The following is a 27,664-nucleotide window of genomic DNA, read 5'->3' as shown; positions in this document are numbered from 1 at the left end:
AGGCGTGAATGGAGGGACGAATGGAGACGTGTCGTCTTCAGCGATGAGAGTCGCTTCTGCCTTGGTGCCAATGATGGTCGTATGCGTGTTTGGCGCCGTGCAGGTGAGCGCCACAATCAGGACTGCATACGACCGAGGCACACAGGGCCAACACCTGGCATCATGGTGTGGGGAGCGATCTCCTACACTGGCCGTACACCACTGGTGATCGTCGAGGGGACACTGAATAGTGCACGGTACATCCAAACCGTCATCGAACCCATCGTTCTACCATTCCTAGACCGGCAAGGGAACTTGCTGTTCCAACAGGAAAATGCACGTCCGCATGTATCCTGTGCCACCCAACGTGCTCTAGAAGGTGTAAGTCAACTACCCTGGCCAGCAAGATCTCCGAATCTGTCCCCCATTGAGCATGTTTGGGACTGGATGAAGCGTCGTCTCACGCGGTCTGCACGTCCAGCACGAACGCTGGTCCAACTGAGGCGCCAGGTGGACATGGCATGGCAAGCCGTTCCACAGGACTACATCCAGCATCTCTACGATCGTCTCCATGGGAGAATAGCAGCCTGCATTGCTGCGAAAGGTGGATATACACTGTACTAGTGCCGACATTGTGCATGCTCTGTTGCCTGCGTCTATGTGCCTGTGGTTCTGTCAGTGTGATCATGTGATGTATCTGACCCCAGGAATGTGTCAATAAAGTTTCCCCTTCCTGGGACAATGAATTCACGGTGTTCTTATTTCAATTTCCAGGAGTGTATTTCCAGCTCTTGCACCCTCTTTCCAGGAAAGGACTGAAACCATTCTTTTGCTCTTCGCCTTATACTTGTGAGGGAACCTCCCCATCATACACCTGTCAGATTTAGTGGTAAAATGGCCCATTGGATAGCCTATCAGAAACTGAACGCAGATCAAGCATGAAAACAGGAAGGGGGTTTGCTGAACTATGAAAAAAAAGGAAAACAGAAACATTGAACAGTCCAAGCTTAATAAGTAAAACATCAAATTAATTGGCAAAGCCACAGTGTCGTGTTTATTGGTACGATGTTTGATTGTAAGGCGGGTGAGCCAGGTTCATAACTCCCTCATAAAACTTATTTTTAATTTTAATTTTCTTCTCACAACATTATGAACTGTCCAACTGGTCATTGAAATGTTCGTTGTCTTTCGGTAGTCTTGGCAGTTGTCATACTGTACAGTGGTTATAGAATGAGTTATGGGGTAAGGACACATTACTATCACAAGTAAATGTGATGAATAGTGAGAGCAGGCGAGGTACCACATAGTTGTCTTACAGAAATGAAAACAAATAAATAGATGGATGTGAACTTTGTTACAACAAAGGAATTAGAGTGTCAAAACTTCCAAAATGGAATGCAACTCCAAAAATGTTGAAAATGTGTTTTGACAGAGCACAGAGAAACTGTGTGATTGTGAAACGGTTGCATTCATTTGTTGCGGCTTACGTGACAAACTATTATGTTTTCATTATTTCCTTGGGAGTGATCACATTCACATTCGCAAGAACACTCAAATCGGGCCTGGAGGCATCACTCACTCACTCACTCACCCACCCACTCACTCACTCACCAGGTGTACAAATTAGGTGTGTCGATACAAGATTCCTATCACGTGACACATGTACTGTCACTAATGCCACATATGAGACACCAGATGTGTTTTCTGGGGGAGGACTCCATTGATTTGTCATCTTGTCATCAAAGTTTCAGTTCTCATTCGAAAGCCACTTCCTTTCAGCTGCTAATATAGTAGTTGTGCAGAATCAACTTTCATTGTAGGGCCCTTTTTTACACCTCGTTTCTGCAGGTCTGCATGGATGGATCGAAAGTAAGTTACAGTTGGTTATTTGCACACAGAAAGGCATGAGGCATGAGAAGTTTCCTCTACAGAGTGCCTGCATTGTATTCATTGCAGAGTTGGTCATCATATTGTGGGCTCTGCAGTACATTCAATTTTTCAAAACAAAGGAATTCCTGGTTTGTAGAGCAACCTCGGGAGTTGCTGTCTCAGTGCTCACTGAAAAGCCTTTAGTTTGCTAACAACCAAGACCTGTTAGTTGGACACCTCAACTGTGGAATGACAGTAACTTTAATCTGGACACTAAGACACTGACAAGTTAACTACAAAATCACCTACAGGAGACATAGTTGAACCCGCAGGCTAAAATGACACTCAACAAGCTGAGAGCAATCAAGGGGACCACCAATATGTGGCATACATCTGCTCAGGCCTCTCTGAAAGATGCCATCTTTCTGTGGTGACCACATATTGGCCACACCATACTTAACGCACCTTGGGGCTCCTTTCATTGCAGTTAGGGCAGTCATTTTTGCCATCATCCATAGTCTAGCATATTCCAGCAGAACTAGCTGCTGGCATATCTAAGAGGAGCCATCAACCTGTCTACCTCACTACCTCGGATACTTGTGAACGATGCGTTAGCAGCTGCCTAAGTCCTACACTTTCTAAGGGGAAAGCTGATTTTATATTTAAAAAAAAATTACACCTCAATATTCAGTGTCAGAGGGGTTGTGAAGGTAGTACCTCACACTATAGCTTATATTCAGAGCAGCTTCAGGTTACTTTCTCCCACGACACTGTCGTGCATTTTTAAACTTTTATGTATGTATTTCATTTATGTAGCTGTTTAAGCTAATTAATTCTGTAGTCCACACAGTCTGCATTTTCTCACCCCATTTTAGTTGTACTGACTATGAAGACCTGACTTCGGTGACCAGCAACAGTTTTTAGGTGCATGGGTTTTCTCTCACTTTCAGTTGTCTGGTTAAAGCTACTGTTGCACACATTTTCAACAATGATATAGTCACAGATGCTGACGCTGACTGTTCTCCTTTTCCAATTTCTTATTGTTGTACGTCATTTTCATGTGAATTGAGGGCCTGATAACCAGTTAATTTAAGCCCCATTTAAACCCATAATCTTAATCATCATTGTTGATTGTCCAATCTAACCATCATTCTTCTTTAACATCACTTTTCAAAAACTTATTGCTTAAACTGTTCATCCACATTTCAGTTTCATACAAGGCTACACTCTTGACAAATATTTTGATAAAATACTTCCTAACATTCAAATTTATTTTCAGAAAGATTTTCATGCTTTAACCATTCTGCATTTTATAACTTCAGTTGTATTGCTGAGCAAGTAGCAAATCTCATCTACTACTTTAGTGTTTCATTTTCTAATTCCTAATCTAATTACCTCAGTAGGTTTCCTATTTCTCAATCTATCTTCCGTTTTTGTGTTGGTATTGGATCATGTGTTCCTGCATTTGCCCAGAGCCCAATTTGATTTTCCATGAGGTCAGCTTGAACCAGTTTCTCCATTTTTCTTTAAGTAATTTGTGTCAGTATTTTGCAATGATGACTTAGTAAACTAGTAGTTTGGTAATATTCCCAATTATCTGCACCAGCCTTCTTTGGAATTGGAATTATTACCTTTGTCTTTAAGTCTTGGGGATATTTAGCCAGTCGTGTAAACATTACGTGTCAGGTGGAATAGTTATGTCATGGTTGGCTCTCTTAAGGATCTGAACAATTCTGTGGAAATGACATCTGCTCCAGGGGCCTAGTTTCAACTGTGGTCTTTACGTTCTGTGAAATGCTTGTCGTAGTGCCGTATCTTCCCTATCATGATATACTTCCTCTTCTTTTACTAAATATTATTATTTTGTAGTTCATTTCCCTTGTACAACCCATCTAGATATTCGTTTGAGCATTTTCTTTTTTTGCTTAGTACTGGCTAGCCATATGAGCTTTTTGCATCTATACAGCTGCTTCTCTTTTCTCAAAAGATTTCTTGAATTTTCCTATAGGTGGCATCTATCTTTCCCCTAGCCATGCATGCTTGTACAGTCTTGCATATCCAAGGGGTTCTACAGGGCTCTTCCTTTGTTTGCCTGTTTTATTGTGTTGCCTTCACTGTTTCATCTCTCAATATTACCCATTTGTGTTTTATTGCATTACTTCCCCTTTTTCAGCCAGTTGTTGCCCAGTGCCTCTTTTGATGCTCTAAACAATCTCTGGTTCATTAAATTCATCCAGTCCCAGTTCCTTATTTTCCAACTTTTCTGCAGTTTGTTCAGTTTTAATCTGCTGTCCACAATGAATAAACTAGGGTCAGTCCACATCTGCCTTCAGAAATATTTTGCAGTGTATCATCTGGTTCTGGCAATTGCTCTATCCTTAAATAATAAAACTGAAACCTTCCCGTATCTCCATGTTTCTTCTATGTATACAACTTTCTTAAATGATTCTCAAACGATGTGTTAGAAATGATGTAATTACATTCTGTGAAAAATTCTGGCAAGCAAACAGTGAGGTGGCATAGTGGTTAGCACACTGGACTTGTATTCGGGAGGATGGCAGTTCAAACCCACATCTAGCCATCCTGATGTAGGTTTTCCATGATTTCCCTAAATTGCTTCAGGAAAATACCAGGATGGTTCTTTTGGAAGGGGCATGGCAGACTTCCTTCCCCATCCTTTCGTAATCTGTTGGGACCGATGACCTCACTGTTTGGTCTCCTCCCCCCAAATAAACCAACCAATCACTCTGCCAAGCAACTTCCCCTTTCCCTTCTTTCATCTAGTATATGTTCTTCTGTTTTTTCTTCCCTTTTGTTTCCTATTGTTGAATTTGTCTACTGCCAGTTAAATTTTCATCTCCCTTAACTAACTGAATAGTTTGTTTGGTGCCATAGATTCTTCAAATTTCTTCATCTGTGGAGCTTGTAGGCAAATAAACATATACTACTGTGGAAGGAGTTGGGTTTTTGCCTATCTTGACTACACTAAGGCATCCAAACACTGCACATGGTATGTTACCCACATTCCTATTTTATTATTCATTTTAGACTGCTCATGGACTTGATTTTATATTGGTAAAGTTGAGCTCGCCTCACCAGTAATCCTGTTCATGCTGCCACCACACTCCATTAATCCCCACTGTGTCTTACTTCAACTGATACAGTTCCATTTTTGAATTCTCTGACCAACCTACCAGATTAAAGGATTTGACATTCTGCACTCCTCTCTTAGAGCCCCTAGATTTGTTTTTCGTAATGTCATCCGTGTGATTACTTCTTGTGCAGTGATCTGAATGAGCAATATTTTAACTTCAATATAATTTGTTGTTGTCTTCAGTCCAGAGACTGGTTTGATGCACCTCTCCTTGCTTACTCTATCATGTGCAAGATTCTTCATCTCCCAGTACCTACTGCAACCTACAGCCTTCTGAATCCGTTTACTGTATTCATCTCTTAGTCTCCCTCTACGATTTTTACCCTCCGTGCTGCCCTCCAATACTAAATTGGTGATCTCTTGATGCCTTAGAACATGTCCTACCAACCGATCCCTTCTTCTAGTAAAGTTGTGCCACAAATTTCTCTTCTCCCCAATTCTATTCAATACCTCCTCATTAGTTATGTGATCTACCCATCTAATCTTCAGCATCCTTATGTAGCACCACATTTCGAAAGCTTATATTCTCTTTTTGTCCAAACTATTTATTGTCCATGTTTCACTTCCGTACATGGCTATACTCTGTGCAAATACTTTCAGAAACAACTTCCTGACACTTAAATCGATACTCGAAGTTAACAAATTTCTCTGCTTCAGAAACGCTTTTCTTGCCATTGCCAGTATACATTTTATATCCTCTCTACTTCAACCATCATCAGTTATTTTGCTCCCAAAACAGCAAAACTCATTTACTACTTTAAGCGTCTCATTTCCTAATCTAATTCCCTCGGCATTACCCGATTTAATTCGACTACATTCCATTATCCTCGTTTTGCTTTTGTTGATGTTCTTCTTATACCCTCCTTTCAAGACACTGTCCATTCCATTCAGCTGCTCTTCCAGGTCCTGTGCTGTCTCTTACGGAATTACAATGTAATTGACGAACCTCAAATTTTTTACGTCTTCTCCATGGATTTTAATTCCTGCTTCGAATTTTTCTTTCGTTTCCTTTACTGCATGTTCAATATACAGATTGAATGACATTGGGAATAGGCTACAATCCTGTCTCACTCCCTTTCCAACCATTGCTTCCCTTTCATGTCCCTCGACTCTTTCTAACTGCCATCTGGTTTCTGTACAAATTGTAAATAGCCTTTCACTCCCTGCATTTGACCCCTGCCACCTTCAGAATTTGAAAGAGTATTCCAGTCAACATTGTCAAAAGCTTTCTCTAAGTCTACAAATGCTGGAAACGTAGGTTTGCCTTTTCTTAATCTTTCTTCTAAGATAAGTCGTAGGGTCAGTATTGTCTCACGTGTTCCAACATTTCTACGGAATCCAAACTGATCTTCTCTGAGGTTGGCTTCTACCAATTTTTCTATTCGTCCCTTAAGAATTCGTGTTAGTATTTTGCAGCTGTGGCTTAATAAACTGATAGTTCCGTAATTTTCACATTGGTCAACACCTGCTTTCTTTGGTATTGGAATTATTATATTCTTCTTGAAGTCTGAGGGTATTTCGCCTGTCTCATACATTTTGCTCACCAGATGGTAGAGTTTTGTCAGGACTGGCTCTCCCAAGGCTGTCAGTAGTTCAAATGGAATGTTGTCTACTCCCGGGGCATTTTTTCCGCTTTGGTCTTTCAGTGCTCTGTCAAACTCTTCATGCAGTATCATATCTCCCATTTCATCTTCATCTACTTCCTCTTCCATTTCCACAATATTGTCCTCAAGAACATTGCCCTTGTATAGACCCTCTATATTACTCCTTCCATCTTTCTGCTTAGAACTGGGTTTCCATCTGAGCTTTTGATATTCATACAAGTGGTTCTCTTTTCTCCAAAGATCTCTTTAATTTTCCTGTATGCAGTATCTATCTTACCCCTAGTGATATACACCTCTACATCCTTGCATTCATCCTCTAGCCACCCCTGCTTAGCCATTTTGCACTTCCTGTTGATTTCATTTTTGAGATGTTTGTATTCCTTTTTGCCTGCTTCATTTCCGGCATTTTTATATTTTCTCCTTTCATCAATTAAATTCAGTATTACCCAAGGATTTCTATAAGCCCTCATATTTTTACCTACTTGATCCTCTGCTGCCTTCACTATTTCATCTCTCAAAGCTACCAATTCTTCTTTTACTGTATTTCTTTCCCCCATTCTTGTCAATTGTTCCCTAGTGCTCTCTCTGAAACTTTCTACAACCTCTGGTTCTTTCAGTTTGTCCAGGTCCCATCTCCTTACATTCCCACCTTTTTGCGGTTTCTTCAGTCTTAATCTACAGTTCATACCCAATTTAAAACCTGGTTCCTAAATATCTGTCTTACCATTATATAATCTATCTGAAACCTTTTAGTATCTCCAGGGTTCTTCCATGTATAGAACCTTCTTTCATGATTCTTGAACCAAGTGTTGGCTATGATTAAGTTATGCTCTGTGCAAAATTCTACCAGGTGGCTTCCTCTTTCATTCCTTACCCCCACTCTGTATTCATCTACTACGTTTCCTTCTCTTTCTTTTCCTACTGTCGAATTCCAGTCACCCATGGCTATTAAATTTTTGTCTCCCTTCACTAACAACAATAATTTAATTAAGGATGCCATCATCGTTCAGCCATAGAGGAGAGCTGTATGTCTTTTTGAAACACATTGGCTTTAGTTTCATCTTGTATTAAACTGTTTGCAGTGCCAACACAGCAGGGCCATCTTGGCTAATTTTAAAAGGCCAGATCATTACTCATCCAGACAGTTGCACCTGCAACTAATGGAAAGACATCTGCCTGTCTTCAGGATCTACAGATTTGCTTTGCCTCTCTAAGTGCCACTTCATTATGGTTGCATCTGTGGTGTGGCTGCCTATGTTGCTCAGGCACACAAGCCATCCCACTTTGGCAGGTAAAATTGACCCACATACAGTTTTCGTTCATAATGCACAGATGTAACCCTGGCCTCAGACTAGTAATGTATTTCTATTGCAGGTGGACAGGTAGCATTAGGTTTCAAGGAGTGCGCTTGCTCTTTCTTTGTCGACCCTTCTTTAACTGTGACTGCCTGACAATGAGGTGCACAGTGCATACCGTCCTTGTTGTTACCTGTATTTTTGTGCCTACTCAGTAACAATTCTCATTAAAATACATTAGCCTAAGTAACAGTACTTTACACATTTTACAACACTGGCTGAGCAATGTTGTATGTATTGTGGTTGGTTGTGTAGTAACATCCGTACTGTAGGGAACCCACTTGGGTCACATTCATTTTAAAGTGTTCTATGTATGTACAGTGTACTGTACAGATGTAACTGTGTGTTTCTTAATGTTTTAATTCATACATTACAATGAGTGGTAGACGCAAGAGAAAATTTGTGCATTTGAATGTGAAACTGGAGACTTTGAAAAGACAGGACAGAGGAGAAACAGTGAAAAAACTTGGTGTTGAGTTTGGAGTTGGTGAAGTGATATTTGGATATTGGCGTAGAAACGGACACAATTGAAAATTTTCATCAAGCAAATGTTCTATTTTGTTATTTCAAAAGAAGTTTGTGAAGAAATCAGTGTGTGAAAAAACATGTGAAGCTTTGTTTGTTTCTTTTACTCAGCAAAGATAAAAAGGAAATCAAATTTCAGGGCTTATTCAGCAAGAAAAAGCTGTATTTTTTAGAAATGAGTTAAAGGAAGCTGAGAAAGACTTTACTGCAAGTTCAGGATAGTTGGATAGATGGAAGAAGCAATATGGCACTAGGCAGAGTGAAATTTGCGGTGGGAAAACTTTCTGCAGATTCTCAGACTGTTACACGGTTTTGGGAGAAATTAAGAAAACTTACACTGGAAGAAAAGCTTATTTCTGATAACCTGTGTAACTGTGATGAAACATGGCTGAATTTTAAAATGCTTTCATCCAAAACTTTAGTCTCAAAAGAAGAAAAGGCTGCCCCGGGCTACAGAAAATGTAAAGAGAGGTTAACAGTTCTTGCTGCATTGAATGCAAGTGGCGACCATAAACTGAAGCTGCTGGTAATGGGGAAGTCTGCTAAGCCCAGGGCTTCAAAAAATATTACTGCTTCTGCACTGCTTGTTACACAAGTTCACCAAAAATCTGCTTGGATGGACAAAAAATTTTTTCCGAAGTGGCTAAATTGTCCACGTACGTATGTGATTGCTGCATTTGCTAATGACCATCTCTCTGTTTGCAAGTGCATTAGGTATTAATATATTACATACAGGGTGTTTCCGTAAGAGCATGCAAAAATGTAACGGGACATAGAGAATGAATGATCCATTGAACAATTTGAAGTAGGCAACGTGGGCTTGGAGAAGCAAACTTAGAGATATGGAAGTAAACTTCTGTACTGCTTTGTGTAGCATTACTGTTTTCCACCTTATTCACAACTAACATGGGTACAAGTTTGCACATACTGTGCTGTTTATTTATATGAACATTCTTTATTTCCTGCGAGGAAACAGACGATGAGCCTGATTACTGGAAAGTCATGATGCAGGGTTTTGTGTACTTTACTTGTCCATAAGGTGGCTCTTTTATATTGTATTTACATTGTCCAATGACAGAAAGTGCTATGAAAGAATGACAGACTCATTCATTATTCAGTGCTATTCAGAGAGGTACAGTAAAATACAATTGAGCAGTACCAGTACAGTTTTGCAGAACTCACAGGGGAAGTATGTTGTAATTGTCTCGCTGCTGAAAGGCTGTACAGGGAACGATTTTCTAATGGGCGTTATCCATTATGACGAGTGTTTATTTCTATCGATCGACGAATGCGGGACACTCGTTCATTGGAAAGAAGAAACGAGGAACCTAACAGCGTGAAGACCTCTTGCACACCAAATTTTGAAGAGGTGGTGCTGGAACGTGTTGCAGTGGACCCTACTAGAAGTACTCACCATAATGCACATGGAATGGGCGCTGCACATACTAGCGTGTGACAAGTACTCCACAAACAATAATTACACTCATACCACCCACAATGAGTCCATGCAGTGCTTGTGTCTGACTTTGCACCGAGTGTCACAGTGTGTCAGTGATTGCCCCAACAATAGATTGAACAACGAGATTTCCTTCAGATCTTGCTGTTTACTAATGAGGCATCATTTGACCATGGTGGTATTTCGAACAGTGGGAATAACCGTGTGTGGAATGAGGAAAACCTTCACGCTGTGGTAGATTCATTCCATCAAGTATATTTTGCTGTAACATTTGGCTGGTATTGTAGACAACAATCTCATTGGACCATATCTTCTACCTGTCAGTCTGAATGGCCATCTGTACTTGAGGTTTGTGCAGAGAGTTCTTTGTGATTTGCTGGTGAATATACCCTTGGCTGTTCATGAGAGGATGTGGATACAGCATGATGGTGCGCCACCTACTTCAATGTGGATGTCCACAATTATCTCATTGCAGTATTTCCTGGATGCTGGATTGAAAGGGGAGATCATGTCCCATGGCCTGCAAGGTCACCTGACCTGAACCCCCTTGATTGTTTCCTATGGAGATATCTAAAGTCACTTGTGTATGAGACCCCAGTGGATACAGAGATGGAATGAATTGCCAGAATTGTAGCTGCCTGTGATGTTATTCAAAGCGCCCCAGGGATAGTTGTCATGGTGCAGTAGAATCTTCTGTGCCGATGTCATTCTGGCATTGAGGTTAATGGCTGTCAGTTTCAGCACTTTTTGTAAGATACAGTATGAATGATACGTTCATTGTGTCAGTGATTGTATTTGCAGTTAATTGTAACTGATGCAAATAAAAAAGTACATAGTAACGAGATTTTATTCCTATTATCTCCTTAAGCTGGCTTCTGTAGCCCCAGGTTCCCTATCTCAAATTGTTCAGTGGAGTATCCTCTATGTTGTGTTAAATTTTTGCCTGTTCTTACGTAAACACCCTATATAAACAGGAGAACATCCTAGGCTTTCCTGTTCGATACAATTTCCTCTCATTAACTTTAAGTTAAGTATTACTGTATGATGTGTGACAGAGTGGGTAAATAGTATATTAAATTCATTTTCCTATTTAATTTACATATGGTTTTTGGGCAGAAAGATTCTTGAAACTCTACTGCACGAACCCAAATATGTTTAATTTTCCCAGGGTAATCACTATGAGAGGTGGTGTTGGGATTTAAGGGGTTCTTGATTACTTTTGGAATTCGAATTCTTAGATTTGCTTGGATAACAATGTTCATTTGTAACCGGGTTATTAATTTTGATTGTCATTACCAATCTTCAGCCCTGAGTAAAAACGTGTTGCATTACGCATATCATGCTATTACATGTGATGGTGCAGTCAACATAATTAGCTATTACAGCTTCATCAAACGAATAAATTCATGGTATGTAGAGAGCACCATTGAAATGTATGTACTGCACGTGAAGAGAGATTGCTATACTGAGAGTCCTTCTTCATGTGCAGTATGTACACTACAGTGGTACACTTTACATACTTTGATTTTATTTGTTTGCAAAGCCAAATGGCTAATGATGTTGATTGCACCATCACATGTAGTAGTGTGATATGTAACAAGGTTTTACTTAAGTCTGAAGATGGTCATTACCAACTAAAATTAATAACCTGATTACAAATAAACAAAATAAACATTGTAATACATGGCTGGAATTATAATAAAGCGAAGGTTTTGTTGGCCCTCTGGAAGCGTTTTAGTGACTATTCCACAACTTGTAAAAAGGGGCTTTTAGAATTTTGTGAACCATGCTGTCTGTGATTAGGGCATACCCAAATATGGCATCACACATGCAAAACACACACATCATAATACACTTTTTGTTTAAAAAAAAAGTCTTGTCCATCTACTATATTAATCCTACATGATCTGGATCCCTGACCAAAAGCAGGAATCAAGAACTTATGTAACAAGTAATTTGTAACTTGCCTATTTCATGGGTGAATAAATTTTCCTTAGGGCTCTTCTGAAGAATCTGTACAACATCCAAGTTTCCTACAACTAGTTTTATGTTATCATTCCACCTTGTCAGTCGCGCGCGCGCGCACACACACACACACACACACACACACACACACACACACACACACACACACACACACAATGTGTGTGTATATGTATATGTATACCCGTCCTTTTTTCCCCCTAAGGTAAGTCTTTCCGCTCCCGGGATTGGGATGACTCCTTACCCTCTCCCTTAAAACCCACATCCTTTTGTCTTTCCCTCTCCTTCCCTCTTTCCTGACGAAGCAACCGTTGGTTGCGAAAGCTAGAATTTTGTGTGTATGTTTGTGTGTGTATCGACCTGCCAGCACTTTCGTTTGGTAAGTCATATCATCTTTGTTTTTTTTAATTCGTGTCAGATCTCTGAATATTATTGAAGGATGATGATTGATAGCAAAATTATTACTGAATGTATTAAACAACTGACATGTGTTTCTTGGTGATAAATGTATTGTTAAATATTGAACTGTTTCCAGTGGGGGGGAATGCTTTGTTGTCAGATATAGCAATGTTTGAGACAGACTGTAGTTTACTGTTTTGCTGCTTTCTTTATCTATTTTTATATGACTGCACTGCTGTGGAGATAAAATGAGAACACTAACATAAAAAGGTTTAATAACAAAGAATCGATGCCCAAGATGCTGGAGTCACTCGATCGAGATACTAGTCTATTCGTAGAGAATCTGGGATTCTTGGAATTGTGGAGTCAGAATCAGAACATGATACATGCCTAATTAAAATTGTTACAGACAAATTTTTTACTATAATTCTTTGCAGCAGTACAGTATAAGTAGAAATACTACCTACAGCCTAGCTACTTAATGTAAATTAATTTTATTTCAAAAATTAATTTTAAACTTTAATGTTATTTCTATTTTTATTATGTACTACCCCAAGAATTGACATCATTAAAGATGTAAAAAGTTATGATTACAGTCCAATTTATTTCCCCCTAATAACTCTCCCCAACTCTTAAGCAGCTTTTTCAACTCTTGTTACCCAACCACTGCAGAAGCAAGTGTTGCAAAATACCTTTTCCAGTAAAGAATATCCGCCCCCCCCCCCCCTCCCGTTTTTTTTAAAGCACCATTTACCAGTCTTTAAAATGCATAAATGCCTGGACATTTGGAAATTTTGGGCATTTGCTCCAACTTTTTGGCCAGGCATTTTACACCACTAGGCACAGCTGCAGCATACAGTATTCCTATTGTGTCAGTTACTTTTTCTTCAGTAAGATGAAAGTGTTGTGCTTATTTTTTTTTCAGTCAATTTAATTTTAACTGTTTGAATGGCTTTGTTGTTTGTTGTTGTACCAATATGTAGGAAAAATTGTGAGATGCTGATGGTACAGTTTAGTGTCTCAAATTGCAGCACACATTGTATGTTCACAACATTTTTGTTTCAGTGGCAAGTCCGCCCAGTAACCTGAGCTCCTTGCAGAATTTGGGCACAGTAGGCAGTTGCAGTTCTTTACATGCACTGCGTCCACAAGGGACCCATTTGACACCAAGTCTGTTGAACCATTATCGTGATGACTTGGTCAATCATGTACGTGGCTGGCCTGCTGATGCTTTGGAAAAGCAGGTAAGGTGTTAGTGTGTGATGGAGTTGTTCAACACCATTATTAGGATAGGTTACAGACATAATCAGACTAAACAGCTCAGGAGTGTGGTTAATTATCAGGTTGTTTACCATTTTAACATTAAAAATGTTCAGCTGCCATGGCTTGCAGCAGCAGAACTCATTCTTTGAATTAATTGTAAGAGAGAAACCCCAAAGACATGGACAAATTAGCTGCATTCAGTAGTAAAGTTTAAATGGCCTCCATCTAGAAAATTGTTACTGAAATTATTGTGGAAAGAAATTAGAAGCAGCATCCCTTCTGCAAAAATTGATTGAAAATTTTTGTGTGCATGTATATAGTAGAGAAAGCAGTGCAGTAATATCTTGGAGATTTCATAGAATGAATATATAGGGGTGGAAAATTTCAATTTTTTCACACTCTGATTTTTTTCATTCGCCAGAATAAAGAAGAGGTTAAGAAATGGTGCACACCCAAGCACAGAAAGTCAGGAAAAAAATACTAGTCTTCGGATTGATTTGCACTTACAACCCACGAATTATGCGCCAAAACTCCTCGAAATGTGCAGTTAAATATGCTCTTCCTGCCAATATGTGCCTTTAAATATGCAGCTAAAATTCTTTAATAATGAATTTCTTGTAGATAAATTCTTTAAACTATGCATCTTATTTGGGAAAATTAAAGAATAACCATCAAATATTTTCAATAATGGCTATAATTCAATGAGTAAGGTGAAGTATAACATATGTACTTACACAATAAGTTTGGTAAATTCTAAGAATTAGTTTGTTTGAACTACCAATATATTTTCCCTATTCTGTACAAGAAAATTTTTGTTATGGTCTGATAACATTTTCAATCTTGAAAATGATCGTTCAGCGTCACGTAACACTACAGGTAAAAAGTTAAGAGCAGAGAAATCAGACGACACGAAATCATCTAGATTCTTGGAGTGTTCATCTCCTTCCAGTAACTGAGCGATCTTCCGAATTGTAGGCCAACCAGGATTTCTATGAAGAACTGCATCCAATTTTCTTGTAAGTCTCTCACTGATCGGAACTGGCCAACTCTTTGCTTTGTGTCCTGAGTCCTTCGACGAGAGCCATTGCCTTCGTAACTTCCATGCTATGAGTCTCTGGTTTCTCAATTAGGTCTGGAAGGCCACCCAAGTGCACTCGGATGAAAGATAGTCTGTGTAACATGCTGGAATTCTTCAGGGTGTCTTTGGCTTTTGGTATGGCTAAATTTTCGCTGTCTTCAAAGCCCTTTAGGACGTGGAAAAAGGAAATAATAATCTAGTGAATGTCTGTTACAAGCTGAAAACTGCTGTACAGAGACATAAGCTTAATATTGGAATTCTATGTTGTGTTCGTTTCCTTTGCTTATTCAATTTATCCAGAACTACATAGGCATCAATACCTCTGCAACTTTTCTGTGGTTGTCTGAATAATAGTTTGCAGCTGAAAGCCATGTTCCCCACCTTGTCAAGACTGGTTCAGGTGGCAGAGGACAGTCTGGGTGAGCAGTCTGGAAAGCTCTCGCTGGGCTTGGTGCCTTGATGAAAACCTTTGCTGAAGATATAAGGCAGTTGATCTCTGACAATGTGGCTCTGACCTCTTCAGTGACTCGATGGTTGCCATGAGACAGACACGAGAGGTGAATAATTTTAGCGTAAAACACCTGGAAACACTCTGCGCCCTTCAGCATATATGCGGCACTATCTGTCACAATGACCAAAACCTTTTTCTCTCCACATTTCTCATCTTTACTTCTCCATAGCATGCCTGAAAGAAAATCAAAGGATTTTACAATTTTTTAAATTATTTTATTATTGGCTTGGGACATAACATGAAAAACCAACTATTGGCTCGCGATATGATGTGAAAAACTGCACTCTTATGTTACCTATAATTTATTTTAAAGTATCCAATACTGGCAAAACTTACACAATGCTTCCTGCACTGTGCATGCAGTCATGATGTGTGTCATTCGTTCCACTGCTTTGCACAGTATAGGTGTCCTCGACCAGCCTCGTCGGCAGTGGAATATTAACATACAGCTAAATGACTTGCACTCTGTAAATGGTGTTCCCTGTAACTGACACACTTCCATTTTTCTTTGGTTGGTGTTCAGAAACTACTTAAGTTTCGGAAAATTTTCATTTTTATACCACTTTGGCAAATATTATGTGGTATAATTTCCCCCTCTTTGTTGCAATCTGTGGTTCTGTGAAGCAGAAGCATACATATTCAGTCAGTGTCTTTTAGAAGCATTTCAGTTGTCTACACTATTTTCAAAGATAAAAAAACAAATTAATATAGAGATAGCTAGAGCAGAGAAGCTTAAAAGAGTAGGGAGGCTTTAAGGAAGATATATTGTGTTCACAAGGATATAATTGGTATGTTTGATTCCAGATCAGTGAAATACTTTGGTGTAATATACAAATCGTTATGCACAGTGCATACTTAGATTTACATGAGACGACCACCACACTCGCTGTAGGCATCACAACATCTAACAAATTCTAGTATGCTCACTGTAATACTCTTAGCCATTTGAGAAGACAATCAAATATTGCAAGAACTGTATGGCCTCTCTCTGATCATGTCTGATATGCTCTACACTTCTTAAACATCTACCTGCGTTTCTAGATAATAAGACATGTGTAGCCTTAATGAACAGTTAAAGTAGTCTCCATATAGGTCCTCACATTTTAATTAGAGAGGAAAATAAAATTTGACTGTGGGAGCATTGATTCCATTAAGTTAAATATTCGCCTTCTTATTGATGATTTAAGTGTGTGTGTGTGTGTGTGTGTGTGTGTTTTGGGGATGGGGGTGGCTGCTTCAGTTTCTCACATTTGCATTCATGTATTTAGTTGGTATCTCCTTCTCTTAGTCCTTGAAATTATTATTATTAATTGAGATACTGAATGATTTGATTGACTCACCGTGAATCAACAGAAAAGTCAGAAAGTATTCCGAGAGTGGAGTGAGCTTCATCACAGTTTTAAGTAAAGCCAAAACTATTCTGAGAATTAAAAACTGGTTGGAGATAAAAGAGGGTAAATAAAGTTCTGTGAGAATTTGAAAACTATAGATTAATAATTGAGGAGATAAGATATTCAGTCATATGTATGGTCACTTAAACTCAGTAGATTGAAATTGCTCATCCAGTGAATTGTTGATACAACTGGTACCAAAACAAATAATAACAAAAGCCAAAACTAAAGTGGTCCTTTGAAGGTGATTCACTGGAGGTCATTACTGCACAGCTGCTCCTTTCAGTGATATATACAGAGAATGGTGCTAACAGAAAGGAAAAGAAACTAAAATCACTCAGTAGCAGGAACACTGCTGTGCTTGTTGGTGTATGTGCTATGTTCTGTAAACAATTGTGTGAGTAAACTACCACCCCATTTTCCTTTGGATGATTCCAAAGGTTGTGGTGGTTAGCTGTATCAGATCCACGAAAGTGAATAAATTGCCCTAACAATGGAACACACCAAAAGCTGATAGCTGTTTTTTGACTACGAAAATCCGTTGTGCAGAAAGTCTGGACCTGTGGCTCTGTTCTAGCAGCATCTGAGCCACATCTTCGTTGAGATTTAATATTCAGTATTAAATTTCGTAAAAGTAGAAAATTTATGTATTTTTTATTGTTTTTAACCAGGCTCAAAAATTAAGTGAAGAAGGTTATACAATGGGAAGCTTGCAGTGTACAAGAGTATCGGCAGAACTGAAAACTGCAAGGTCTATTGTTCGACTTACTGAAATCCAAGCGACGCTGCAAGAGCAAAGGTATCACATTTATAAGATTCTTAATTGGATTTCATTTTTTCATTTCTGTATTTAATTTGAAATTTCTTGTTTCAGGATATTGTTCTTGCGTCAACAAATCGAGACTTTGGAACAATTGAAATCTCAGAATTCCTTTATGTCTGATGATTCGTAGTGCAGTATGTGGAAGTGTGTGTGTGTGATATCACCGCACAATAAGGAAGTGGTTGCTCTCGCAGGGAAACTTTCTCCATTATTGTTCCTGCTGGCTACAGGTGCATTCTTGCTCTGTGTTGCTATGTTGGATTGGCAGATTTTGAGTGAACCAGCATTTATCTTGTATCTCATTTATAAAATGGCTGTCATGTAATTTTCCCTTTTTTTTATTGTAGATGGAGACTAAGTGGACTTCTTTTATGTAAAGGTTATATATTTCTTGGATTGCATGTATGCTGGGAAGATTACTGAAATTAGCTTTCCTGTGCTGTTGAGCTGCTTCAAGTAGTACTACATATGCACTGAAATTCAGATGCTAGATGAGTCGTAAATTATTTAATACCGTTGCAACCTGTATTAATTTTTTTACACTGACATTCTGTATGTGTGGCTGCTTGCAAGCTAGGTTTGGTTGGAGGACAAAGCCCTGCAGACAACTTGAAATGGTCAGGCGACCTAATGATTTAAGTTAGCTTTTTGTACATAACAATAAAATGAAATAGTTGTATGGACTTCTCAAGTTTCTCTTGCACTTCATATGTGTATATAGTTATGAAATGTGTGAGGTACGATGACTGTGTTACAAATTCCTGCTTATGAAGCAAAGCAACTTGTATATGTTGTTAATGTGGAATCATCCTCCATGGTTACTAAAAAAAATGTTGATTCTTCTTGTCTGCAGTTCTTGAAGAGTCCATAATTTTTCAGTTAGTGACGTCATATTGTTGATACAATAAAGGAAAAAAATCTGAAAAAGAAATTCGGAGATACTTTCAATTGCCTCTGTAAGTGTAGTAGTCTAAAATTTCTTGTTACCAGAGTTTTCCCCAGTATCAAAATTTTTATCTACTTGTCTGTACATAAAATTAAATGCTCCTGGCTTTTAAAAATGATTTGAATGTTAGAATATTTTACCTCTTGTTCTGTGCAGAGACAGTAAAGCAATGGTATGCAAAAAAGTGTACACACATTTCTGTATAAATCTTGATCAAGGAGACTGTAAAATAAATATACAATCTTATATGAACAGTCTTTAAGCATGCTGTACAGAGATTTTAGTGTCATTTGTTTCCATTGGAAACATTTTGTGAAGACTGCTGTTGCCTTTGGCACCAAGAATTGAAATAATATTGAAGTCATTAAGCAATCCTGGGTATTTAATAACACAATTCCTATTGTTACTATTGTTGTCATTATTGTTGCTGTATCAGTGTGGTATCCACTTCGATAATGTTTTCTTTCCAGAGGTGAGAATTTATTGTTCTACTTGGGAGTTTCATAAAGTTTGGTTAAATGTGATCATTGGTAACAGTGTACATATCTGAAAGGTCTTTAAAGTTGACTGTTTGTTTTGAAAGTTTTTTTTGGATTCTGACATAATTATTTGTAGTTTGTTGATGAGCAAGATTATTAGCATTTGAATGTTTGGAGTTTTTGCTTTGTGGAGGTAGATTTAGTTCTAGCATTATTTGATGGGACAAGTAGAAAAAATTAAACCATTTGTGTAATTTACACAAATCTTTTTGCTACAGTCACTGTTGAGAAATAGCTACATGATATGTCAGAATTCTTTTCCAAGAATAATTATTTATACTCTGTATGCAGATAGCAGTTTTTTATTGACTGTTATCATTTGTCAAAGACTTTTTTTTTCTCCTCTGCAGTAAATAGACTGTTTTATTGCATTTAATCTAAGAGTAAATGTTAGGTACCTGGGCCACAGCCTGTGGTGTTTAGAAGGAATAATTTTAATTAAACAATCTGTTTGTTGTTCTCCAATTATACCTTTATTAATGCCTATAAAGCAGAAAACCTGTCATGGAAATAGAAAGGACTATTCCTGTGCTCTGTCCTTAGTGTTGTTCCTATTGATCCCAACCATCTGCAAAGTACCACCTCTGTTAGTTCCTGCATAAGATTCTGGATTTGGAAAAGTCGTCATAAAAATAATTTGTCCTGTATTGATAACATATCAAAATAATACCTGTGGAAAATGATTTCTCAAGGTCACTCTTCAGTATTCATATTGTCCATCATCTGCCCTCCAGAATTAACTTTAATGTTTATTCAATTTGATGCACCAGCAACAAAAATGTTCCATGAAAATATTCTGATACACTGTGTGAACTGAAAGACATCATGCATTCACAAACAGGATATATGATAAAGGAAATACTGCTAACACCCCTTAATTCAGGCATTGAGAAATTATATATCACTGTGTAACAGGCTCAGTTTCTTTGGTAAATTTCGAAGTATAGCTTCAAACCAAGTACTGGATGTGTATTTTTCCAGTATCTATCTCTTTAGAAAGTTTTGGATTGTCTTGAATGCATTCAAGTTCTGTCCCATCGTTAATAACTGTTCGCTAGCGTTGTTTTCATTCATAAAGTGGCAATGGTATTTTAACAATTTATTCAGTAACTGCAAATGTTAGGAACAAAGCTTAAGAAGAGAATGCACATTGTTTCTAAGTTATTAGAACTTTATGATAAATATTAATTTTTGATTATCTTCAGTATATCACAGGAACAGCAGTACTTTCCTCTTAATTTCTCATAGGTTTGGAGGAGGCTGAACTGCACAATAACCCTGCGTTCGGTGTGGGGCGGCAGTGGGGGGTGGCTGCTGTGGCCTGTTGTGGGGTTGTGAACCACTGAGGGCTATGGCGGGACGAACCCTCTCCGTCATTCTACGTCCCCGGTCTAATACACAATGAAAAGGATAGTTGCTTGCCATGTAGTGGAGATCCTGAGCTGCAGAGAGGCACAACAAAGAGACTGTTACAAAATAAGCTTTCCCAGCCTCCTACTTACCCCCACCCGGTTGCCTCTCCCATCATGTCCTGCTACTCGTAGTCTGTATTCAGCTGCCAGAGACTGATTGCACATGTGTGTATGTGTGTTGTCTATTTTTGACAAAGGCGTTATTGGCCGAAGGCTTATTTTGTGAGTCTTTTTGTTCTGCTGTATATTATAGGAGTGATAGCTGTCACAAAACGGTTCCTACCACTAGTTGATTTGGTTCTACATTAATCTTGACACATCATATGTGCTTGCTTCAGAAAAAATGTCAAATCATATTTTTTACTTGAAAATTAACTTGAAGCTTCTGTTTGAACCGAATTTGGTTAACCAGTAAGATATTTGCAGAGGGGACAACAGAAAGCAGAAATTAACATTTGTGGGGGGAAAAGGCGGTTGTTTATCATATCATCAACTAAAAAGATAATGAAACTAATCAAATAATAAGATATTAAATAACATAGAGGAAGATGGAATGCCTTCTACATAGTCATAAAAAGGAAGTTTGCACTACAACTTTTAAGATATATTGGAGAAACTTGAACCCTAAAGGAAAGGCCACATTTTGGGTCATGTTCCTTCTTGGCTGGACTGAGATGAAGAAATCAGACATGTAGATAAGGGTGGCAGATTACCAGCAACAAAGGAAATATTCTCTCTTCACCATCACCTTCCTTTCATAACACCACTCTTCTTTCTCTACTGTCACTTTGAAGAAACCTGTAAAACTAAACCATGAATATGATTTGCAAAACATTTACACTTTGAGAAAACAAATCCTCTTTTTACAAGTGCTCCAGCTAATTTAATATAAAGTATTCCATAATTTGTCATGGAAATTGTGTAGAAACAATTAGTTATTATGCAGGATCCATGCTAAGTTATTGTGCAGGAGCCATGCAGAGGAATAAAGCAAAGAGTATTCACACACCAAGGAACACAACAAGTAGTTGTAGGTACATGCCACTAGACTTGCGAGTCCGCCACTCGTGGTCTCGCGGTAGCGTTCTCGCTTCCCGAGCACGGGGTCCCGGGTTCGATTCCCGGCGGGGTCAGGGATTTTCACCTGCCTCGAGATGACTGGGTGTTTGTGTTGTCTTCATCATTTCATCATCATCATCCAGGAAAGTGGCGACATTGGACTGAGCAAAGATTGGGTAATTGTACGGGCGCTGATAACCACGCAGTTGAGCGCCCCACAAACCAAACATCATCATCATCATCACTAGACTTGCGAGCAAATGGTGGCAGTGAATTATGTACAACTGAATAGAATTATATACAACTGAATAGAAAAAAAAAAAAAAAAACAGGTGAAAGATGTTGAAAACAGAAACAAAGATAAATAAAATTGTAAAAATGTTCAAAGAAGACAATGTTCCAAGCAAATGAGTGGAGAAGGTGATTACAATGGATACTACTTACTTTTTGAAACAAATAATGCACCAGGACTCAAATCCAGATTAGTTTTTCCTTTTGTGGCCAAAACAATGTCAGGTAAGCCATTTGAATATTACCCATTGTCCAACTGAAAATTCAAGCATGTAAGAACTCTGCCACATTTCCTAACTATACAGATCATCTCTGGGATACTGCACTAGATTGACAACTCTGACAGAGATAATGTGGTGAAAATGACAATCATATTGAGGGAGAAATGTATTGTTATTATTATTATTATTATTATTATTAGTGTTAGTATTGTTATACTTGAAGTAGTGAGGTATTTGGTACCTGTCGCACCCAAATAAACATTTATCAAACAGGACACATGCTGGGTGGAATATAATTATTTATCAGTTAAATGTGGACCAATGAAAATTTGCTTGTTTTACAAACAATGCTGGCAGAGGAACATCCGCAACTGAGCATTATAGCAGAGGTTGAAAATACCGCTTCAGTCGTAAAGCTTTGTAAAGCTCTAGTTGAAACATGACCAGTTTTGATCTCTTAGATGCCCGTTATCAGGTGTTATAACTTTGTGCTGCAACCCTGAGTGCCACAGTGGACGAGCACAGGACTTGATACACCAGTGTCCTATACTGGTCCATCACAGGGCTCGAGGTCACAGTACACAGTTATAACACCTGATGATGGGCATGTATGGTCCTGAAACTGGTCATATTGTAAAGAAAAAGAATGTTACAACTGAAGCAGTGTTTGCAACCTCTGCTTGCTTGGTTCAGATTCAGATTCAGATGGAGATAACAGTATATTAAACAGTGGATGCACAAGTCTCAATAAATTGCATACGACACTCTTACTGTTGTATTGGATTATGGGACAGACATTAATACTAAATGGTTTCCCAGCAGTATTGAAATCTCCGCACCCTCCCCTCCCCCCTCTGAGGAGGATTGCTTTCCTTCTTCACTGATTACATCAGTTAAGTTCTTTAGCCTCTCTAGCACATTTTTTTGCATGCTGTATTTTTAAAATTAATTGCTCACAAAGTTTGCTTTTGAGTTCCATCGAAATACGTAGCTATTTATTAAATCTGTCAATAAAATCTGTTATCCAGCACAAGACAATGTTCTGACTAGAGATTTTTTACTTTTACTAAATTCCCAATGAGAGAATGAAACAGCACAGAATGGAAAATACATAGTTAAAACAATAGTAAGTAACGCATGTTCCTTCTGTTGCACCTGGGAAATATGGTTTACATAACATTTCAAAGATGAACCTAAAACAATGAGAAGCAGCTATTGTTCACCTAGACATAGAGGCAAGAAAAAGCAGAAAGATTCAGAGATATGACAAATAGTCGAAAACTACAGTAAGAAACATATCTAGCATTCTCATTGCATTTGGCCTTCTAACAAACACACACATTTTCCACTTTAAAGAAACAGCTTCAGGTTGTGTAAGATTTCAAAGTTAATGGTTTTATTCTGTTCCGCATTACACTAACAGTATCACTAATCCCATGGAAGTCTATGTTTTAAGATGGAATGTGTGTATGTTTTATAAGTTGAGTCCTTTCAGACAAAAAAGTGTTGTAACATTATCCGCACTTAACTGTGGGGAATTTCAGGCCTCTGTAGGTGTTTAGTGTCAAGTAACAATCTCCAGTGTGAAAACCACTGGATGCTGTCTCTAGCTTTGATGATGACACCAAATCAGTGAAGAAGTGTGTTCATATGTTTCTTCACACATTCCATATGCAGCTGAAGCCACTCATCTATACTACTACATCAAGACCAGTAGTCGTCTTTACCAAGAATCTCGAAAATTATGTGACTGATCTACTTCAGATCTTTACATGATACTGTGATAAATGTCCACGCATACACGCACATACCAGGTTTTCTATTAAAACTGACCGAGAAAGAAACTGATGGGCTACACTGTGCTGTGAAATTATAGCAGAGCATTTAAAGTGAGACAAATTGTTTCTCTCTCATGTATTTTTTTCTCCTTATATATAGACAGACATTTTATACACAACTATATGCTGTTTTGCTGCCCAGGGTGGCCAAGCGGTTCTAGGCGCTACAGTCTGGAACCGCGAGACTGATACGCTCGCAGGTTCGAATCCTGCCACGGGCATGGATGTGTGTGATGTCCTTAGGTTAGTTAGATTTAAGTAGTTCTAAGTTCTAGGGGACTAATGACCTCAGAAGTTAAGTCCCATAGTGCTCAGAGCCATTTGAATATAAGCTGTTTTTTCTCCCTTGTAGTTGGTTTTAAAAGAAAACAGTAAAGTTGTATTTGTAGGTTATGGATATGTGATTAGAATACTACTAGGGAATCTGAATTGCCCGTAACTTTATAATTGTACCCTTTTGCAGATTAAAACTATGTGGAATACTGTCATTGAAGTTACTACCCTCACAGTCCAATAGCAGGAAAAGTCTCTCATGGCCAATACATGAATAATTCTAACAGATTTATCCATTTATTTTAAGTGACTTCAGTTTCCAATCTAGGTTTTCATTGGCTGTATGTCAGTGAGTGAGGCGAAGAGGAAATGGATGGTGTGTGTGTGTGTGTGTGTGTGTGTGTGTGTGTGTGTGCGCGCGCGCGCGTGTGTTTTGCCAGGTTCACTAGTGTGTTCATAATTGCACAGATATCTTAAATGCCTTCAGAGATTAGTAATAAAATTATAAGAATCAGACAAGGCATTACTATTAGGAGCTGATTATAGATCCAATGGCAGATGGGTTTTCAAATCTGAATTGTGGATTATTTTACTTGTTCCCAGATTTGTTTGTTTAGCTACAAATAAAGCATATCAACTGTGTGTTTCACCCAAATTGGCACATGTTTTCATTACTTGGCCATAGTGTGATCAGACTGAAACCTTTTGCCTAACTATTTGTTTATATCTTCCACACATATATAGAATCTGTTGTGTGAAATGGAAGTGTGTGACTCTCATGTTTGTTAAGTTAGAGACACCATTACATAAAATTTCGAACATCTCACAGTCAACCAAATAAGGTAGTCTACGCTGCAGTATTCAATGATTAATCTCACTTTGTGCCCTTAGCACATCATCAGATCAACTACAAAATGTGAAAATGTATTATTACATAGTTCCAGTTTGTGAGCCAATCTGAACCGTTAAGTGGCAGAGTAAGGTCGTGGTGCAAGGATGCAAACATATTTCAAAAATGCAGCTGAGGCCACGTGAGTCAGAATTAAAAACTAAGGTGGCAATCACTTTAGCCAGTATTAAACTCATGGAAAAAAATGGTTGAAGTGAAAACCTAATCATCAGGCCGAAGATGAAAATCTGGAAACAATTAAAAAAGTGTCCGTGCAGGAACAGAAAACCATGAAACACACATGAAGCCATGTATTCTGGATGGGGGAAGTAAATGCACTCAATATGCACCAGTGGTAAATAGGCTGGTGTTAACTGGCATATGCCTCACTAATAAACAAATACTGTAGCCAATAAAATGTGTGGAGGTAAAAGTGGAAGTTCATGGGAAGGGTGAGGTGGCAGTGGCAGGTGCAGTCTATATGATTCAATACAGCTACAAAATTGTAAGTATGTAAACCACTATTTTTCACATGCTGTTCCAAATTGACCCAAAGATTTTAGATAAGATTGAGACTGGTTGACGAGGTTGAAGTGCTATACGAAGAAAGAGTCTGTTAAACCATGCTTACCATGCTTGCTGCACTGTGAATCTTAGAATACTACAGTACTCTCATCATAGTTTAGAAGAAAAGGCAACACTCTCACTAAGGACATTGAAATAAACATCCTGGTTCATGTTCACAACTGTGAGCAGCATCGTCATCCAGATTTCTTCCCCACTGTGAGTGGTAACTGATAGGAGTTTCCCAACATTTACATACCTGTGAATCTCTTAATTTGCACAAAACATGGTTTTTATATGACAAGATTTATGAGCACTTACATTATTTTGAACATGCGTGTTTCGTGGGTCATCATTGAACATTCAGCCTTTGATTCTTTGACTAATTTTAGTGCAAAGCAGCAATGTTAAGTTTGAGACATGATTCCTCATTCCTGCCAAGTCCACTGATACTACATTCGAATATCAACAGTTCAAAGTGAGTTCTTACTGGGATTTTTGATATACCTCAGATTAATGTACAGTGCCTTAGAATGGTGACAGATGATGATCAACTTTACAGGGCAAGCATGAGCTTATAACTTACAGAAATGTAACTGAACTGTTGTTTCCTTTAAAGTTTTGGAGTGTAACTGTCACAAATATTTTCATCAGTATACTCAGAAAAACTAAGTTGTGGCTTCTTGTGTGATGTCATTAGTTCTTTCAGTCTTATAGCTGATACAGGGCAAGCCGGTACATTATTTTGTCAAATATCGTGAATACTTCAGTTTCACGCCAGTAGTTTGAGATAACCCCCTGAAAATAAAAATCGCATGGGGTTAGGTTCCAAGACCTACGTGGTCACAATTACGGATGATGGGGCAATCTGGAAACTGCTCATGGGACATCTCAATTGCTTCGCGGGAAATGACAGGGTGGTACCATCCCGCTGACACAACTACTCTTTTATGTCCATTCAACTGGAAAGAGGCCACAAAAAAAATCTTAAATTACATGGTACTTGCCTCATGCCACCCACCCAAAACACACACCAAACGATCACTTGCTGTGGATGCATTTCCCTTTTTTTGAACAATGCAAGCACTTTCTGAGCTTCAGATGCAGCAGTTTCGGCTATTCGCGTATCCATTTTAAGTGGAAGTGCGCCTCATCACTGAAGATCATGACTCATCTCACAAACCTACCAACAAAAATGACGCGTTTTCTTGTGATCGGTTTCATTCAGCTGCTGCATTACATGAATTCTGTGTGGTTGGTAATGGAGAAGATATCGGAGAATGCCCAATTTGTGGGGGTGGCGAAGAACCGTAACAGCCACACTACCAAAAACCACTGCAATGTTTTGCACAGATTGGCCTGAACGAAGGCGCCTAGATATCTCAAAATGTTCACTGTTCAACTCATTTCACGGAACACACAGTCAGTCTGCGACTTGTTGATGCATTGTGCTGTAAAACATTGCGAAGAAAGCTCGCAGTTGCTGCGTAAGTTTCTCCATTCCAGTAAAATGTTTTCACTATTAGTACACAATGCGCAGAAGTAAATTGCACCATAGACACGCAATGAAGAAAAGCGAGAAATTCAAACGGAAACACGCTCAGGTTTATGAAAACCGAAGTAATACAGACTACGTAGTCATCTGACAAACAAAAATGTGCTCCACGATTCAAAACCGATGTGTATTTTTTTGACCTTGCGAGGCTACTTTGGCCCACAACGAAAAAAAAGTTTTTTGATTTTTCAGTGTGTGCAAGCACGTCAACAATTGCGCCTAGTACTTATACTACGTCGTAGGTGGCAGCACCGGCTACCTTTTGTGATATCGCAAAAACTTCCCACAATGCCCACCAGAGTGCAGTGTCGTCATTTTCTGACTGCAACAAAGAAGTACGATTTTTGTTCTGTTCCTACTTTGTGTTGTACACTGACTAGCACAAGCGAGAAAAATTTGGTAAGTAGACAGTTTATCCTCTAAGGCATTTACTCTTACGCTGAGATGATAAGGTTGATTATTTCTTTGTAGTTCATGGTTAATTTGGAAATGATTAAATTGTGAGATACTTGGCACCATTTTAGGGGCTACTTTGTCCTGGCCAAAGTAGCCGCAGGTAAATTAGCTTTAGGTTCTCAATTTGTCTTAAGGCCCGTCCACACGCAACGATCTGTCTGCGCAAATGTCTGCGCACATCACATCTGCGCAGACAGATCGTTGCGTGTGGACAGAAGATTTGCACCAATC

The 27,664-nt window shown here is 38.6% G+C and overlaps 2 protein-coding genes across 4 annotated transcripts in view; one reads left to right on the top strand and one right to left on the bottom strand.

Moving 5' to 3' along the window:
• LOC124794956 (WW domain-containing adapter protein with coiled-coil homolog) overlaps positions 1 to 19,340 on the top strand; it is a 101,197-nt gene extending 81,857 nt beyond the window's left edge. For 2 of the 3 annotated variants that reach the window (XM_047258672.1, XM_047258671.1), the window contains 3 exons: positions 13,390 to 13,568; positions 17,239 to 17,366; positions 17,442 to 19,340. In XM_047258672.1, coding sequence (XP_047114628.1) covers positions 13,390 to 13,568; positions 17,239 to 17,366; positions 17,442 to 17,520 — 386 coding nt within the window. In that variant the 3' untranslated portion in view covers positions 17,521 to 19,340. The remainder of the gene's footprint in view (positions 1 to 13,389; positions 13,569 to 17,238; positions 17,367 to 17,441) is intronic. The other variant, XR_007016631.1, reaches the window with a different exon arrangement.
• Positions 14,365 to 26,851, bottom strand: LOC124794958. The gene is made up of 3 exons (XM_047258673.1): positions 26,430 to 26,851; positions 15,513 to 15,792; positions 14,365 to 15,350 (listed from the first exon to the last, which is right to left on the bottom strand). Exons 2-3 carry the CDS (start codon positions 15,676 to 15,678, stop codon positions 14,968 to 14,970), a joined length of 549 nt encoding a protein of 182 aa, XP_047114629.1. The 5' UTR covers positions 15,679 to 15,792; positions 26,430 to 26,851; the 3' UTR covers positions 14,365 to 14,967.
• Positions 26,852 to 27,664: the final 813 nt, after the last annotated feature.

The sequence above is a fragment of the Schistocerca piceifrons genome, chromosome 4 (assembly GCF_021461385.2).
Source record: "Schistocerca piceifrons isolate TAMUIC-IGC-003096 chromosome 4, iqSchPice1.1, whole genome shotgun sequence".
In the NCBI taxonomy this organism is placed as follows: domain Eukaryota; kingdom Metazoa; phylum Arthropoda; class Insecta; order Orthoptera; family Acrididae; genus Schistocerca; species Schistocerca piceifrons.
Note: the sequence above shows the minus strand (reverse complement) of the source record. Positions and strands in the feature narration are given on the sequence as shown.

What these genes read in the sequence shown, in the direction of transcription:
- LOC124794958 (XM_047258673.1), bottom strand. Translation starts at nt 15,678, where the DNA reads ATGGAAGTGTGTCAGTTACAGGGAACACCATTTACAGAGTGCAAGTCA. An exon ending in CACAGTGCAGGAAGCATTGT is followed by an intron (nt 15,351 to 15,512) that starts GTAAGTTTTGCC and finishes ATTTTCTTTCAG; the next exon opens with GCATGCTATGGAGAAGTAAA.